Source organism: Mus caroli, unplaced genomic scaffold, assembly GCF_978045245.1.
Source record: "Mus caroli unplaced genomic scaffold, Mus_caroli_1 scaffold_1, whole genome shotgun sequence".
Classification (NCBI taxonomy): domain Eukaryota; kingdom Metazoa; phylum Chordata; class Mammalia; order Rodentia; family Muridae; genus Mus; species Mus caroli.
This window is the reverse complement of record NW_028227256.1, coordinates 41,706,658-41,724,853: the sequence shown is the minus strand read 5'-3', so window position 1 is coordinate 41,724,853 and position 18,196 is coordinate 41,706,658. Positions and strand designations below refer to the sequence as shown.

General features: G+C 42.4%; 2 protein-coding genes across 3 annotated transcripts in view; one reads left to right on the top strand and one right to left on the bottom strand.

Annotated features, from left to right (window-relative positions):
* Gulp1 (GULP PTB domain containing engulfment adaptor 1) overlaps nucleotides 1-18,196 on the bottom strand; it is a 272,673-nt gene that overhangs the window by 130,509 nt on the left and 123,968 nt on the right. The gene's annotated exons all lie outside the window — the stretch shown is intronic.
* Nucleotides 606-17,288, top strand: LOC147006028 (uncharacterized). Its single transcript, XM_085831935.1, has 3 exons — nucleotides 606-944; nucleotides 6,183-7,763; nucleotides 17,222-17,288. The coding sequence occupies exons 2-3, from the start codon at nucleotides 6,238-6,240 to the stop codon at nucleotides 17,286-17,288; spliced, it is 1,593 nt and encodes a 530-aa protein (XP_085688061.1). The 5' UTR covers nucleotides 606-944; nucleotides 6,183-6,237.

Below are 18,196 nucleotides of genomic sequence, written 5' to 3'. Positions count from 1 at the left end.
TTCTGACCATGGTTCAGTAGTCACATGTTGAGGTTTTCATTATGATACTTTGCAATGTCAACCAAACTGGTCTCTTCCTGGGGTTTTCATTACAAAGTTGTGTCCTCAATGAAAGAGTCAGCTACCTTTCTCTAAAATGAGATAATTAAATAGAAAATAATAACACTAAGAAAAATATTCTCAAAGACTAATGAAATATTTAATACAGTTACTTATGCTGAAGCAAATATTTATGGCATACTTGACGTGTAGATTGTGGAAGACCTTAAATGTGATGTTCCTTTTTGAACCATAAACTTAGAAGTTCTTTGAAGAAATGTCATGTGATACTTTGTATTTCTCAATTTAATAGAAACATTTTTATCATAATGAACTCACAAAATCATTACAAAACTTCAGAATGACCATTATAACCTTATAGAAGCCCCCTTAGATATAAAGAACTTGGGTCTGGGCAAAGGATTGGAACTGCCTTTTTGCTAGTTTTTGAAACATTGCCAGGAAATGTATTTTGTCCAACTGTGGGGCGCCGCTAATCTTCCGGTGCTGAGTCATTTCCTCAGCACCAACTAGTAAACACCTAGTTTGCGCCTGCGCTGGAAATCCCCGCCCCGGGCAGCTCCGCCTCAGGGATGGGGTGATCAGTGTTGAGCCAATCATGGCTTGCTACGTCCGAGGCGGGGAGAATTTCTTATAAAAGGGAGGGGCTCGGACTGCCTGGGGTCTCCGGTTGTGAAGCTTATGCTCTCCCTCTCAAGACGCATAAAGCTTGCTGCAGAAGAACCCTATCGTGTGTGGTGTCCTCATTCGCGGGCGATTCAGAGAACACTCACATCTGGTGCCGAAACCCGGGAAAACGAAGAACAGAAGAACATCGCGAGCACCGTCGGAGATCCCTCGGTGACGGGGAGGGTCCAGAACTGCAGGAACTACGTCTCGGAAAGGTATGCCTGAATTTTACCTGACCCTTTCACACTCCCTTCAACTAACTGGGCCGTGGGAGGGATTGCCCGAGGCTTTAATCATCGTCCTCGTGGCCTTGGTTGTATGGTTCCTAGCCCTCTTCTTTTGTGAACATAGAAGGTTGTGTTAAATTGAAGTTCTTAATTGCAGTCTCCTTTAGAGTATCATGGGGGCTTCTCAATCAGTACAAACTTCATTAAAAGAACTTCTCAAAAGAAGGGACCTGAAGTTTGGGGATAGAGTTCTTCGCCGCTTTGTTGAGGAAGTTGATCGAGTAGCTCCCTGGTATGCGGTGTCAGGATCTCTGACACTGCCGTCATGGAATAAGCTAGGCAACGATCTAGAAACCTGTTCAGACCTCAGGTTGGGAGTTAAGGCCATATGGAAACTAGTTAAGAGTTGTCTTGAAGATGAGGCCTGTGAAGAGGAGCGAAAGAAAGGGCAAAAGGTTTTAGAAGCTATGCAGGAAGGTATGTCAGAATCCGAGCGTAGTGAGAGGATGGGTGTGCGCACAAAAACCGTAAAAAAGGCAAAAAAGGGAAGTGAAAAAGGACCTCCCGGGAGAAATAGAAAGGGAGAGAAGGGGAGCAGCAAGCCCGGGTTATATCCGACCCGAGAACTGGCTGCCCTCCACCTAAGAGATACCTCGGATTCTTCCGAAACCGAGGACAGTAAACTGACCTCGGAGGAAGAGGGCGAGTTAGAAGAAGAAGCAGTTAGATATAAAGGAGAAAGGTATCACCCAGATGAAGGCGGGCGACCTAAGTCAAGTAAGCCCGCGTCCGGTGTCTCCTCTAAGGATAGGAGATTGTTGGCTGCCGCCATTCCCTCCGCTCCCCCACCTTATGAGGCCCGGTCATCCACAACTTCCTTTTTTCCCCAAAAGATCCTCCGCAAGCTACAATTAGCGTTTCCTGTTTATGAACAAGAAGGAGGGAGAATCTACGCTCCTGTAGACTATAGTCAGATAAAAGATCTTGCAGAATCAGTAAGAAAATATGGTCCCAATGCTAATTTTACTGTTATGATTCTTGAAAGAATGGCACAAACTGCCATGACACCTAGTGATTGGCAAATGGTGGTTAGGGCCGCCTTGCCTACTATGGGACAATACATAGAATGGAAAGCCTTGTGGCATGAGGCAGCCCAGTCCCAGGCCAGGGTCAACGCAATAGCCCTTACGCAAGAGCAGCGGGATTGGACATTTGACCTTTTAACAGGCCAAGGCCCGTGGGCCGCAGATCAAATTAATTACCATTGGGGGGCGTACGCCCAGATTTCCAGCACAGCCATACGGGCCTGGAAGTCACTTAATCGCAAGGGAGAAACCACCAATCAGCTTACAAAAATTGTTCAAGGGCCCCAGGAGCCCTTTGCCGACTTCGTCACACGCATGATGGAGGCGGCAGGAAAAATCTTTGGGGACCCAGAGGGAATAGGACCCTTTATTGAGCAACTGATTTTTGAACAAGCCACCCAGGAATGCAGGAATGCCATTGCTCCTAGAAAATCAAAAGGGTTGCAAGAATGGCTAAGAGTGTGTAGAGAGATTGGAGGTCCACTTAGCAATACTGGCCTCGCGGCCGCCATCATGTTAGCACAAAAGCATCCTCCACAAAAGAAGACCGGTGAACGGACCTGTTTTAATTGCGGTAAGCCTGGACATTTCAAAAGAGATTGCAAAGCCCCAGACAAGAAAGGGGGGGTCTTGACCCTCTGCACGAGGTGTGGTAAAGGGTACCATAGAGCAGATCAATGTCGCTCAGTGCGAGATATACAGGGAAGGCTTTTGCCTCCATTAAATGTTCCTGCTCCCAATGTGTCAAAAAACGGGTCATTGGGCCCACGGTCCCAGGGCCCTCAAAGATATGGGAACCGGTTTGTCAGAACCTCCGGGATGGCGGAAGAAGCGACCCAGGAAGACCCACAAGGGTGGACCTGCGCGCCGCCTCCGACCTCCTACTAATGCCCCAAATGAGTATCCAACCAGTACCTATAGAGCCAATGTCACCTTTGCCCCCTGGGACCATGGGCCTTATCCTCGGACGAGGATCACTCACCTTACGGGGCCTAGTGGTCCATCCTGGGGTTGTTGACCACCTACATTCCCCCGAAATACAGGTCTTATGTTCCAGCCCCAGGGGCGTGTTTTCCATCAGTGCAGGAGATAGGATAGCTCAATTGCTGCTCCTCCCCGACACCCTCTGGGAGGGCTCCCCAGGCCCCAGTCCCAAAACGATGGGGTCGTCAGGAACTGATTCAGCTTACCTTGTTGTATCCCTGAATGAAAGGCCCAAACTCTGCCTCGAAGTAAATGGAAAAAGGTTTGAAGGTATTCTTGATACCGGGGCAGACAAAAGTATTATATCCACGCACTGGTGGCCAAAAGCTTGGCCCACTACAAAATCGTCCCACTCTCTACAAGGCCTGGGATATCATTCATGCCCTGCCATAAGCTCAATGAGTTTGACTTGGAAGGCTCCTGAGGGACAAAAGGGTAAGTTTGAACCTTATGTGCTCCCGCTCCCAGTAAACCTTTGGGGGAGAGACATTATGCAACATTTGGGCCTAACCCTGTCCAATGAAAAAATTGTGTTGGGGGAAGGCTTGAACAAGGCAAAAAACATGATGCTAAAGATGGGCTACAGGACAGGCAAAGGATTAGGACGGTCAGAGCAAGGAGGAATTGAGCCTATTTCACCAGTAGGAAATATAGCCCGACAAGGACTGGGTTTTTCCTAGGGGCCATGGGGACGGTTCGGCCTATACCGTGGAAAACAGAGGACCCGGTGTGGGTCCCCCAATGGCCCCTATCCTCTGAAAAAATGGAGGCCGCAATACAATTAGTAAATGAACAACTAAAATTGGATCATATAGAACCTTCTACCTCCCCCTGGAATACTCCCATATTTGTTATTAAGAAAAGATCAGGGAAATGGAGGTTGCTCCATGACCTTAGAGCCATTAATGAACAAATGCATTTGTTTGGCCCTGTGCAAAGAGGCCTTCCTGTGCTCTCCGCCCTGCCCAGGGGTTGGAATTTGATTATAATAGATATTAAAGACTGTTTCTTTTCTATACCTCTATGTCCAATAGATAGGCCCAGATTTGCTTTCACCATACCCTCTGTTAATCACATGGAACCCGATAAAAGGTACCAATGGAAGGTTCTACCACAAGGAATGTCCAACAGCCCTACTATGTGCCAACTTTATGTGCAGGAGGCCCTTTCTCCAGTAAGGGATCAATTTCCCTCGTTAGTCATGCTCCATTATATGGACGACATCCTTCTGTGCCACAAGGACCTTGGCCTGCTTCAAAGGGCCTACCCCCTTTTACTTAAAACTTTGAGTCAATGGGGACTTCAAATAGCTGTAGAAAAGGTCCAAATTTCAAATACTGGACAGTTCCTGGGTACCATGGTGACACCAAATAACATCATACCTCAAAAATTAGAGATAAGAAGGGACCACCTCCATACCCTAAATGATTTTCAGAAATTGTTGGGGGACATTAACTGGCTCAGACCCTTTTTAAAAATCCCCACTTCGGAATTAAGACCTTTGTTCAATATCTTAGAAGGAGATTCGCACATCACGTCCCCCCGAACATTGACTCCAGCTGCTGATCTGGCCCTACAAAAGGTGGAAATAGCCCTGACACAAGCGCAGTTGCTCCGTATCGAAGAATCACAACCCTTTAGTCTGTGTGTCTTACAAACTGCCCATTTGCCAACTGCCGTTCTTTGGCAGAATGGGCCCCTGCTATGGGTTCACCCAAATGTATCCCCAGCAAAAATAATACATTGGTATCCTGAAGCCATAGCTCAGCTTGCACTCAGAGGCTATAAAGCAGCCATCACCCATTTCGGGCGTAGCCCCCACCTCTTGGTGGTGCCTTATACCTCTGTGCAAGTTCAGACCTTGGCCGCCACATCTAATGACTGGGCTATACTAGTTACAACTTTCCCTGGAAGCATAGACAATCACTATCCCAAACACCCGATCCTACACTTTGCCCAGAGCCAGTCAATTGTGTTCCCGCAGGTAACGGTAAGAAACCCAATTAAGGAAGGGCTCATGGTGTATACCGATGGCTCCAAGAATGGTGTAGGGGCCTTTGTGGTCAATGGCAAAATATGTTCCAAACAATATAAAGAAGCATCACCTCAAGTAATAGAGTGTCTAGTGGTTCTGGAGGTATTAAAAACCTTCTCTGAACCCCTCAATATTGTGTCAGACTCTAGTTATGTAGTAAATGCAGTAAACTTGCTGGAGGTGGCTGGAGTAATCAAACCCTCTAGCACTTTAGCACAAATTTTTCAAGAAATACAATCAGTGTTGCTTCAAAGAAAATTCCCAGTTTTCATCACTCATATCAGGGCTCATTCAGGCCTACCTGGCCCCATGTCCCTGGGTAATGACTTGGCAGACAAAGCCACCAAATTAATAGCCACAGCCCTGTCATCCTCTGTGGAAGCTGCAAAAGGATTCCACAATCGCTTTCATGTAACGGCAGAAACGTTGCGCCGTCGCTTCTCCTTGACTAGGAAAGAAGCTCGTGACATCGTCACTAGCTGCCAAAATTGCTGTGAGTTTCTGCCCCTCCCTCATGTGGGGATCAACCCCCGCGGCGTTCAGCCTTTACAAATATGGCAAATGGATGTCACACATGTCCCCTCCTTTGGCAAATTACAATATCTTCATGTGTCCGTTGATACCTGCTCTGGCATTATTTTTGCATCTCCCCATGTGGGAGAAAAGGCAACACATGCGATCCAACACTGCCTCGAGGCTTGGAGCGCTTGGGGACAACCTAAATTTATTAAAACTGATAACGGACCAGCTTATACTTCACAAAAATTTCAAAGCTTTTGTCGCCAAATGGGAGTAACGCATCTAACTGGTATCCCATATAACCCACAAGGTCAAGGCATTGTTGAGAGAGCACATCGGACCCTTAAATCTTATGTTGTTAAACAAAAAGGGGGCGCTGATGAAGCTATACCCCGTACGCCAAAAGTGTCTGTGTCATTGGCACTATTCACCCTCAATTTTTTAAATCTTGACGCACACGGCCATACTGCGGCAGAACGACATTGTTCTGAACCAACTAGACCCAAAGAATTAATAAAATGGAAAGATGTCTTAACCAACAAATGGAGAGGCCCGGATCCTATTCTAATAAGATCCAGGGGAGCTGTTTGTGTTTTCCCGCAGAACGAACAAAATCCATTCTGGGTCCCAGAAAGACTAACACGATCAATACCCCAAGATGATGAAGATCGCCCTGCTGATATTGGGAATCACCCTGCCCCTGCAAGTGACATCCAAACGGGAGGAGATCCGATGGGGAATAATGTCGACGTTCCCGCTGCCAATGCCAGTGACACATGATGCGCAAGTATTCCCCCGCTTGTTTGTGACCGAAGATACCTTAGGTTTACCATATTTACCATGGGACCCACAAGCTGAACGGGTAATAGATAATAGAACCTTTATATTTAAAGGGAGCTTGTGTTTCATCAGCGGCAACCCATCAAATTACTGTATTGGGTTATTGTCACAGGTCTCTACACTCATTTCCAATGTATGGGCCGCTAATGGAACCCACTGGTGTGCAAATGCAACTTCAATTATAGCAGTTTGGCCTAAAAGCATTATCCAACTTGTTAAACAACCCAAATTGGCACCCTTTTGCTCTACTAAGGAAGAGACATTGTCAATCTTACCATGGTCCGGTTGCCAATCTCGCAGAACAGGGACTATTGGGAATCACTTTACCTTTTCTCCCCCTCTGGCCAATGGATCATTCCATATTGCAAAACTCAATGGTCTGGATAACCCCAGGGCCACCGGCAACCCTTTTGATTTGTGGTTGCTGTGCGGCCTTAATGGCAGTTGCACAGATTTAACCCCCATAGGCTTTGTGCAAGGAGCACGTATTAGAAAGGGGGTATTGTGCTCACAGTCATTTGGCGATGAGTCCCCCTGGGCCTTCCAACAGACTAAGGATTTTGGGCCGGTGCCTGTATGCGTTTGGCCCCCTTTTTTATGGGTAGTTAGTAATTCCACCAGCTCACATGATTTTAGTCAGTTAAATTGTAGTGAGAATGCCTGTTATTATGTGATGTGCTGGAATGCTACTAAATTTCCTTTAGCTTTGATAATGCGCTTGCCCCGATTTATTCCGGTCCCGGTGGTGGCGCCCAGCTCTTTGGCCTTGTTTAGAGAAAAAAGAGATTTTGGAGTATCGGCAGTTATAGTTGGTACCTTAGCGGCAGTGGGGATCACTGCCTCGGTTACCGCCTCTGCGTTAGCTTTGAGCGGGACAATACAAACGGCCGATACCATCAACCAACTCTCGGCCTCAATCACTGTAGCCATGGATAAGGGGCATTTCGCATACTCCCAATTACAGGGGGGTCTGTTATTGGTGAACCAACGTATAGACTTGGTTCAAGAACAAATAGACATTCTTTGGCAAATTGCCCAATTGGGATGTGAAATGAAACTGCCAGGCCTCTGTATTACCTCCATACAATTTAAAAATTTTACCCGTGCTGCAAACCTTTCTAAGAATTTGTCCTTACAGCTGAGAAATAATTGGTCGATGGAATTTGATCAGACTCTCCAAGAGCTTCGGATGGCTATAGTAGAGATCAACTCCACGCGACTTGATTTTTCCCTGACTGAAGGCTTCGCGTCCTGGATTTCATCGGCCTTCTCTTATTTTAAAGAATGGGTGGGGGTGGGCTTATTCGGAATCCTCCTCTGCTTTGGACTAGCACTTAGCTTATGGTTAATTTGCAAATTATATAAGAAAAATAATAGAGACAAAATTATGATATCCCAGGCGCTTGCTGCCCTGGAGCAGGGGCAATCTGCACAGGTATGGTTGGCGGCGCTTAAACAAAATTGATTTGCACCACTGGTCGCTGGCTGCCCACGCTTTAGCGGGTGAGCTTCAGCAGCCCTAGAGGATTGTAGAGCAATGCATCGCACAGGTGGTCCCCCCGTCCCACCTGGGGAATATGCCGTCTAGTGGGGGTTTCCTGCCCTAGTCTTCCCCTCCTCGAAAAAATGGCAGAGGGACAGGTCGGAGCAACTTCGGGTCCCACTCAAGCCTAGTTGTTGCTTGCGGACATAGTTCTTACATCTCTGAGTAAGAGGATTCGGCCAATGTTCCCGTCCTCTCATACTGGGTGTCCAGTTGGTTTTATTAGACAAAAAAGGGGGAGATGTGGGGCGCCGCTAATCTTCCGGTGCTGAGTCATTTCCTCAGCACCAACTAGTAAACACCTAGTTTGCGCCTGCGCTGGAAATCCCCGCCCCGGGCAGCTCCGCCTCAGGGATGGGGTGATCAGTGTTGAGCCAATCATGGCTTGCTACGTCCGAGGCGGGGAGAATTTCTTATAAAAGGGAGGGGCTCGGACTGCCTGGGGTCTCCGGTTGTGAAGCTTATGCTCTCCCTCTCAAGACGCATAAAGCTTGCTGCAGAAGAACCCTATCGTGTGTGGTGTCCTCATTCGCGGGCGATTCAGAGAACACTCACATCCAACTTATGTGGTATCCAAAATAATAGAATTAATTTCCCTGAGACGGAATCAAGGCATTGAATCAAAGAATATGTATAGTGGGAAACCATGGTTTTCTGATAGTTGCGAAGAAAGGTGTATTGGCTAGGCCTGCACACAGGACTACTTGGACATAGTAAACACCACCTTCTGCTTCTGCCATTGCTACCATGACCATTGTTCTTTCAACCTCAGTGTGAATACAGTAAGCTGAAATAAGTCAGTTTTATACTTTGCTTACTTATTAATGCTTCAATTATAATTGATAAATTACTTCTCCTCAGAAAACCCTTCATGGGTTCACCACATGTTCGGAAAAAATTTTTTACTTTACCCTGGGCCTGTGATTCAGGCAACAAACCAAATATCAAGAACTTCTTCCTTCTCTTCCTTCTCTTCCTTCTCTTCCTTCTTTTTCTTCTCTTCCTTTCTTCCTTCCTTTCTTTCTTCCTTCCTTCCTTCCTTCCTTCCTTCATTTTTTCCTTTCTTTTGTTCTCTAACTTTTCAAATTTATTTATTAGTAGTAATTAGTGTGAGAAAGAACATTTAAAGTAAAGTACACAGGAACAACTTTTATTTTTAGTTTGTTTTTTTTTAAGTATGTCTTATTTCCTTTTGTGACTACATAGGAAATGGTAGCAATTAAAACATTAGGAAGTTAGGCACAGAAAAATCAAAGGTTGCTACATTTCAAGTAGATACAAAGATATTGAGAAGGGAATGTATACCAGGCAGTCTGCCTGCAAGCCATATTTAAGATACTAAGTATCTTTTTTTTTAAAAATGATCCAATCATTGCCTACTTCCTGCTCTATCCTCCCATAGTTCCTCATTCCAATCTTCTCCCCCTCCCCCCTGTCTCCAAGAGGATATTCTTCCTCCCTCCCCTGCCAGCTATCCCCACTCCCAGGGGCCTCAAGTCTCTCCAGGGTTAGAAACATCTTCTTCCATTGAGGCCAGACCAGGCAGTCCTCTGGTGTATGTGTGTCAGGGAGGTAATGGGGATCGGACAAGCTCATGTATGCTGCCTGGTTGATGAAGCAGTGTCTCATAGATCTCAGGGGTCCAGGTTCGTTGAGAATGCTAGTCTTTTAATAGGGTCACCTCCTCCTCAGCTTCTTCCAGCCTTTCCCTAATTCAACCACAAGTTGCTGGTGAGACTGCAAGCTAGTACAACCATTCTGGAAATCAGTTTGGCGGTTCTTCAGAAAATTGGACATAGTATTTCCTGTGGACCTAGCTACACCACTCCTGGGCATATATCCAAAAGATACTCCAACATATAACAAGGACACATTTATAATAGCCTTATTTATAATAGCCAGAAACTGGGAACAACCCAGATGTCACAGCAACAGAGGATTGGATATACAAAATGTGATTCATTTACACAATGGAGTACTACTCAGCTGTTAAAAATAATGACTTCATGAAATTCGCAGGCAAATGGATGGAACTAGAAAACAGTCACCATTTTGTGGGGGCAAATGATAAAACTTTATACTTAACAACAAAACTACATGGAAAGATGAAAAGTGTGTGTGTGTTTTGGCCATTGTTACAAACTGAAGTTTATACATCAGCAGTGGCTGAGATTTTCCAGGCTTGAAATTCAAAGAGGGGAGGCAAGTTAAATGCTTTAAATAGAAACAAAATGCCTTTGACAATAGTATAGTTTTAGATACAGAGTTTAACAATTACATTTCCTTTTCTGCTATATCATATTCTCTTATCGAAATCTACATAATTATTTCACTAAATGAACTATTTTAGGAATACTTTAAAATTACTGCAGCATAAATATTACCCCAAGAATTGGCAAACAAAAATAAAATTATACATATACATAGAGCTGTATATTTTTGGTTTGTCATAGTTTAACATATTTATTCCAATGAATATTCTTTTGAGGCATTTTAGGAGATTATGGGTAAAGAGGGACATTTCAGAGACTCTATGCCTAATGTGGACTTCAGCAAAAATGATCATCAATGGTAAAAGTAAGTACCAATGTTTTTATGCATTAGTGTAATGATTTCAAATCTTTGACTTCCCCATCTTTGTCACAAGCTGTCCTCTTGCTCAATTTAAATCTTATCCCTTATTTGTCAGACTGGGTAAGAAGACCTGCACTGAGTAGCCAACAACTTAGTGAACATAAAACCTGAAGATGTCTGACTCACAAGCACCAATCACTCCCAAAGCACATATCCTCCCAAAAGTGTTTCCCTAGACATGAAAAGGGAGAACTCAGAGTTCCAAGGGTTCTGCTATGGAAATGTCTTTAGAAGGATGTGAGCTTTGGGAGTGATTGTGCATGTGCTTTAGACGCCTTCAGGTTTTACGTTCACTCTGTAGCTGGTGTCACTTAATATATTGTACAATAGATACATGTATATATTACACACAAAAAATCGTAAATAAATGAAAGGCCATTCACAATAATGCATCTCAAAAAGCAGAGCAAGCAAACTTTTTATACTTTAAAAGCAAACTTCCACAAACTTATATTTGATGTTTTGATAAATTATTTACTACCTAATACTTTAAGTGCTATCATTTGTAAAATGTATCTACTGCTTTAAAATGTCATATCCAAGAGTGTGGATAGGCTAAACAGTTTCCCCACTAACAACAACAACAACAACAAATGTCTCCATAAATAATGTATGGAATAAGACAATGTTTATAAGGATCATTTGGACTAGCAAGTCCCAAGTTGAAGAAAACACATTGTAAAGTGTCAGAAGTAATGGAGAATAGCTAGTTTTATTGTTTGAAAAACTTAGAAACAATGAACTACAGAAATAATTATTAATAAGTCCCTGATGCGGGGTTTTGCCTGCCCCAGTGGTATATGTTCCCGAATGAAAGACACAGGTATACACACAGCCTTTATATTTTAATACGCCTAAAGTAGCACACTAGCTGGGCTATTGCTGAACCTCCACTGAGGTTAAAATCTGCCTCCCACTGATAATTCTGAGTTACTATTTACTAATTCTTATGCTCTATCTTGGCTGCCGAAGACCCAGGTAGACATTCCTCTGGGCCATGCTCTCCTACCTCCGTGGTATGGAGGCTCTGCCACTCTGTCCTACACTAATCTCAGGCATGGTGTCTCTCCCCTCCTCCACACTCTTCCCAGCATCATAGATCTCCCCTTCCCTCCTCCCAGTCTCAAGCCCAGGAATATTAAAGTCCCGCCTCTGTCTGTACTCCTCAGCTATTGACTGTTGGCATTTTTATTTATCAATCAGAACCAACTGGGGGCAGGTTCCCAGAAGCTATGTACAGATTCTCTCCTACAGTTCTTTTGGAAACATAATTAACATTATACAAACATAATACAAACAGCTACAATAAACTAATTCTGTTCATTATGGTAGACACATAGAAATGCCTTTCTTCCTATGCAACCTCTAGAAAGTTACATTGTGGGAATTGCAGAAGATAAATGTAACAAGATATTCTTAAATGATTTGGGTTGGAAAGTTTCACAAATATGGCCAAAATTAACCACAGCTTTTTTAGGCGTTTTGTTTTGTTTTGTTTATTTGTTTGTTTGTTTGTTTGTTTTATCTAATATTGGCACAGTGGAAGGAGGTCATCTTTGACTAGGTTATATGAGTATATTTTTCCTCTCTTTTCTTTTTGTCTTTCCTTTCTTTTTTTTTTATGGAGGGCATTTTATGGGTTACAAAATAAACCAAAAATCATGAATTTGACAACAGGACAGGTATGGTTTCACATCCTAGATTTAAGAGAAGATGTATAGGAAATATTCAGAAGGTATTATAAAAACATATGAAATTGTCAAAACAAAATCAAACATCTTTAACAAAAAATGTTTCAACATCAATTTAATCATAAGCCTTGTAGGTGAGAGTTGATCAAGAAAAGGACAATACCCAGCCAAAACATGGTTTAGAGTTTCTCAAAAGGTAGGTTAACTTCATCTAGCTATCTCTTTAGTGTGAATTTTATACTATAAAACTGCACTCAGAAAACATTCCATGAGGCTTTCTCTGCTTCGGAGCTAGTGATTAGGAAGTGAAAGGCTTACTCGGTCTGCTGTTTATCTGTGGAGCACACACACAATGGCTTCTGGACACTGAGAGTTCACATACAAAAGAACAATCACAAAGCACATTCTTCACACGTAATGGCAAGCAAATGGGCAAAAGAAAATCAGGCTGGAGTAGCAGAATTGATTGTCTCTAATGTTCTTCTACACAGGAGACTGTAGGTAAATATTAGAAAATATTTACTGTCATGAATATAGTAATCTTTAATGATCCAAAGTTTCAAAAATATTTAAAAGACTATGAGCAATTCATTACAACCCCATAAACCACTACTTTAAAACTTTCTATCTGCTGCTAGGGTAATATTGCACCTATATGTATATTTAAAGTCATAAAGTGATGTTTACTGCTCATTGTCATTTTGGGTGTATGTATGTGTGTGCATATGCATGCTTATCGCTTCTCTGCCTTTTGGCTAAGATCAAGGGTAGCATATGCATGTTTACATGTATAAGTTCAGGTATGTGGGTAACACAGCATATATGTGTAGGTCAGAGGACAATTTCCAGTGTCAGTCATCATCTTCCACACTGTTTGAGACAGGTCTATTTGAATATATGTATGTAGGCTGTATACATGAAGGTTTCTGGGCTGGGGTTCAGACATTCTTTTGACTTCGGCTCACATGGCTATACGAGGATTAACAAAGCATGCGTGCACACCCAACTTTCAGTGAGCCCTGAAGATTTAAACTTGCATTCTCATGATTGTACAGCAAGGACTTTACTCACTGAGCTATCTGCCTAACCCAATGCTAGCTTTTAAACTAGAACATTAATTTACTGTATGAATATCACAGACGCATTCTCCTAATACATGAAAACTAAACAAGTTATATACAAATTGCATCGATACAACTGAAAATATGATCTATTTTCTCATAGTTTACTCCAGCACAGCACTCGGGTAAGAGTAAACTGTGAAGATGGCTTAAGATATAAATTCCCAATGAATTTGTTTAGAAAGGAGAAGCAAATACACCTTAAAGCAATGTATTTGTAATTATGATAGTAATAAAGAGAATGATAACTATATAAGGGGTTCAAATTAAAATAAGCACTTTTAATTAGATATTTTACTTATTTACATTTCAAACGTTATCCCCTTTCCTGGTTCTGCTCTGCAAACCCCTATCACTTCCCCACTTTCTCAGCTTCTATGAGGGTGCTCCCCACCACCCACCCACCTACTCCTGCCTCACCTCACTAGCATTTCTCTACACTGGAGTATCAAACCTTCACAGGACCAAGGACCTCCCCTCCCACTGATGCCAGATAAGGCTCCTTCAGCTCCTTCAGTCTCTCCCCTAACTCCTCCATTGGGGTCTCTGTGCTCAGTCTGATAGTTGGCTCTGAGCATCTGCATCTGTATAGGTCAGGATCTGGCAGAGCCTCTCAGGAGACAGCTGTATCAGGCTCCTGTTAGCAAGAACTTCTTGGCATCAGCAATAATGTCTTGGTTTAGTGTCTGCTTATGGGATGGATCCCCAGGTAGGCCAGTCTCTGGATGCCCTTTCCTTCAGTCTCTGTTCCACTCTTTGTCACTGTATTTCCAGTAAACAGGAGAAATTCTGGGTTGAAATTTTGGAAAAGGGTGGGTGACCACATTCCTCTACCAGGGGACATGCCTAACCTCTGAATATGGTCTGGACAAGTTTCCCCTCCCCTTTGTGGGGTATTTCAGCTAATGTCAGCCCCGATGGGTTCTGGAATGTTCTTGCTTTCCTGGAATCTGGGACTTTCTGGTTGTTACCCCAAGTCCCCCATCCTCTATTGCTACACACCTCTGTTCCATTTCGTGACCCTCTGTACATCTCCTCCATCTCCTCCCATACCTAATTCTGCCTCTCTTTCTCCCCTCCCCCTCTTCTCTTCCTCGAAAGGCCCTCCCACTCTCTATTTCCCATGTTTATTTTGTTCTCCCTTGTAAGAAGGACGGTAGCATCCACTTCTCTTTGGTCTTCCTTCCTCTTGAGCTTCATGTGGTCTGTGACTTGTATCATGGGTATTCCATGCTCTTTGCCTAATATCCACTTACTAGTGAGTACATATCATGTGTGTTCTTTTGTGACTGAGTTACCTTACTCAGGATGATATTTTCTACATCCATCCATTCTACTGAGAATTTCATGAAGTCATTGTTTTTAGCAGGTGAGTAGCATTCTATTGTATAAATGTACCACATTTTCTGTATTCATTCCTCTGTTGAGGGACATCTGGGTTGTTTCTAGCTTCTGGATACCATCAATATGACTGCTATGAACATAGTGGAGCATGTGTCCTTATTACATGTTGGAGCATCTTTTGGGTGTATGCCCAGGAGTGGTATTGCTGGGTCCTTGGGTAGTACTGTCCAATTTTCTGAGGAACTGCCACACTGATTTCAGAGTGGTTGTACAAGCTTGCAATCCCACTAGCAATGGAGGAGTGTTCCTCTTCTCCACATCCTCGTCAGCAGCATCTGCTGACACCTGAGTTTTGTTCTTAGCCATTCTGACTGGTGTAAGGTGGAAATCTCAGGGTCATTTTGATTTGCAATTCCCTCATGACTAAGGACATTGAATGTTTCTTTAGGTGCTTTTCAGTCATTTGAGTGTCCTCAGTTGAGAATTCTTTGTTTAGTTCTGTTTCCCATTTTAAAATAGGGTTATTTGGTTCTCTGGAGTCTAACTTCTTGAGTGCTTTGTATATATTGGATATTAGCCCTCTATCAGATGTAGGATTGGTAGAGATCTTTTCCCAGTCTGTTGGTTGCCATTTTGTCCTATTGACAGTGTCCTTCGCCTTGCAGAAGCTTTGTAATTTTATGAGGTTCCATTTGTCAATTCTTGATCTTAGAGCATAAGCCATTGGTATTCTGTTCAGGAAATTTTCCCCTATACTTATGTGTTCGAAGCTCTTCCCCATTTTCTCTTCTATTAGATTCAGTGTGTCTAGTTTTATGTGGAGTTCCTTGATCTACTTGGACATGAGTAAAATCAGCATTTTTCAATTATCTAAAGATTGGTCCAAATACATTTTATGAGCTGGAAAATATGTATTAAATACTTAGGCCATCAGGATACTGAAACACAGTACAGGCACCATCTCAAAGAAATCCCGTTTTGATAGAAGGAAAAAAGCACAACTCTTCTTTTAAAGAAAAACAAATACTGTGTTCTTTTACGTTTCCAATGTTATGCTTGTCCTTTCATTTTATTTTATGATCCTGCTCTCATAATGCAAACCATATGCTGCAATACCCAGCCAGAGCTCATTCCTTTAACACTGCACAAATGTGCTCACTCAGCAGACTAACATAGTGACTGGGTACTTAAGCACGTCTTTGATCATTTCTTTGCCAACACAGGCCAGGTAAAACAAAGCAACAGTGTGTCTTTCTCTGGTATATGTCAAGTTGGTGTTCCGTGATAACTGCTCATAAAATTCAGTAGAAAACTAGCTCTTTAGAAAAAAATTAAGAAATCCCCAATTGAAATATGTTATTAATAATTTAAATATCCATGGGTCTGTGTTCTAACCTAAGGAATCATTCAACTTTGCAGGTTAACTGACCACTTGTACTACATTACTAACTGAGGAATCTGCCCAATGGTGCCAGTAAACTTTAAACTTGCTTAGCAAAAGCCAGAAAGTGGGGAGGTCTGTTATTTGTGACATTTAATTATTTTCAGCTGTGAGGCAGATGGTGCCAGCTCAGAGAGCTGTACTGAGTGGCAATGACTAGGCTCCTGAAGCACAAACCTTGGTCTCTGTGGCATCCCTTGCTGTGGTCTATCAAAAACTTTCTGTACTTTATTGTCTAAGAGCAGATACTAACAGAAAGCAGGAGCTATCTGCTCCAATGTCCTCTTTTTCTTTTACATTACAGAAAACATTCTAAACAAATAAAACTTGAAGAAAGCAATACTGACTCATCTTGACCTACTCGGTGGAATGTTTCAATGCTGCAGAAAAATATAGAAATGAGCATAAATATGCATAAATAATATATGCTCATATGAGTTAAAAACAGTACTTTAGGTAGGAAGAATTAGTTCATGATCTGACACTACAACTATCTTCTTAGTAAAGGTCACTATTGGTTCCTTAGTTCAATTTTCAGCTAGAAAAATCTCAATAGGAAGGGTTAAGCTGAGGATGAAGCTTAGTAGTTCAGGTTCATGTTTACTGCCTGTGAAGTCCTCTTTTCAATTTTGGTGGTACATATCTGTAAGTCCTAGCACTCTGGAGATGGAGGTGAGAAGCCCAGAAGTTCAAGATTGTCTTTGGCTACCCAGTAGGTTTGCAGGCCATACTAACATATATTGAACTTGTATCAAAACCAGCAACAACAACAACAACAAAATTAAGTATTCTATCAATTTAGCTATGCTATACATGTGATGCTCAAATGTTATTCATCAAAAACAATTAAGCAATTGGAGAAAGGGTATAAATCATGCAGGTCAAATTATGTAAGCAGGGGGACTATAAAGACACAGGAACCAGAAGTGAAAGAACTCTATTCCTAAGGTGTGGCTGAAGACTCTCACCAGCCAGGAATCAGGAACTGAAACAATTAACACTTGTTCAACACCTTCCTTCTTTTCCAGCTACAAACCTTCCTTTCCTAGGAATCTTGCCAGAAACATCAGTGATGTACCCTTAAACCTTGCTTAACCTACTTGGACCTGGTTTCATCAAATTGAAATCAGATCCAAGATACCTCCGTAACTACCCTATAATTTAATCATCACACAGGAAAGAGAAATAAAAGAGAAAAGGGTTCCTTAAGATCTCAAAGAACAATGATGTTCTAAAAGCTCCAAAAAGCTCTGCACACAGTCATCATTTTGACAACGGGACCAGAATCTCCTTTGAGAAATCCACATCCATGCTCTATTGGACATCTTCTACTTTAGCTTAACTAAGTTCTAATTCTGCTTCTCATTGGTTTGTTCTGAAATTCTTTTTTCTAGTGTGGTCAAGAATCTGGCTTTACTCAAACTGAGGTCCCTAAAAACTTAAGGAAAATTCTCAGGTCAGGGTGGAGGACAGCATATAGCTGTCCCCCCATACCATCTTCCACTCTAAACTTGCATATTAAGATCAACACATTATAATTAGACAAACAAATTAAGTCTGATAGAACGCTCCTAGATTCACTTTAGAAGGCAGCATAAGTTGCTAATGCTAAAACACCTGCTTTAGTAGAGGAATGTAACATGTTTACAAAATGCCTTTCTTAGTATTGGTTATGGTAACAGGAAAAGATGTGCGTTATACTGCACCATCATACCTTGTACATTATTAGTGTGTATAGCCATCACCTCATACACATTAATAAGAAATCCACAGGTACAGATCATTGGGAAGACTTATTAGAATTGGCTAAAAGATAAATGCAGAGCATCAGAAAAACACATGGAAACTGATAAAGGGAAAGGCAACAAACATTTTTTTTAATATTTGAATGAATGTAAAAATGAATAAAGTCAAAAAAAATAAATAAAGTCTATAATTGCCACTTGAGCTACTACTAAAAACTGCCTCTTTTAAAATGAAAGAAAATTAAAATTTCACTGACT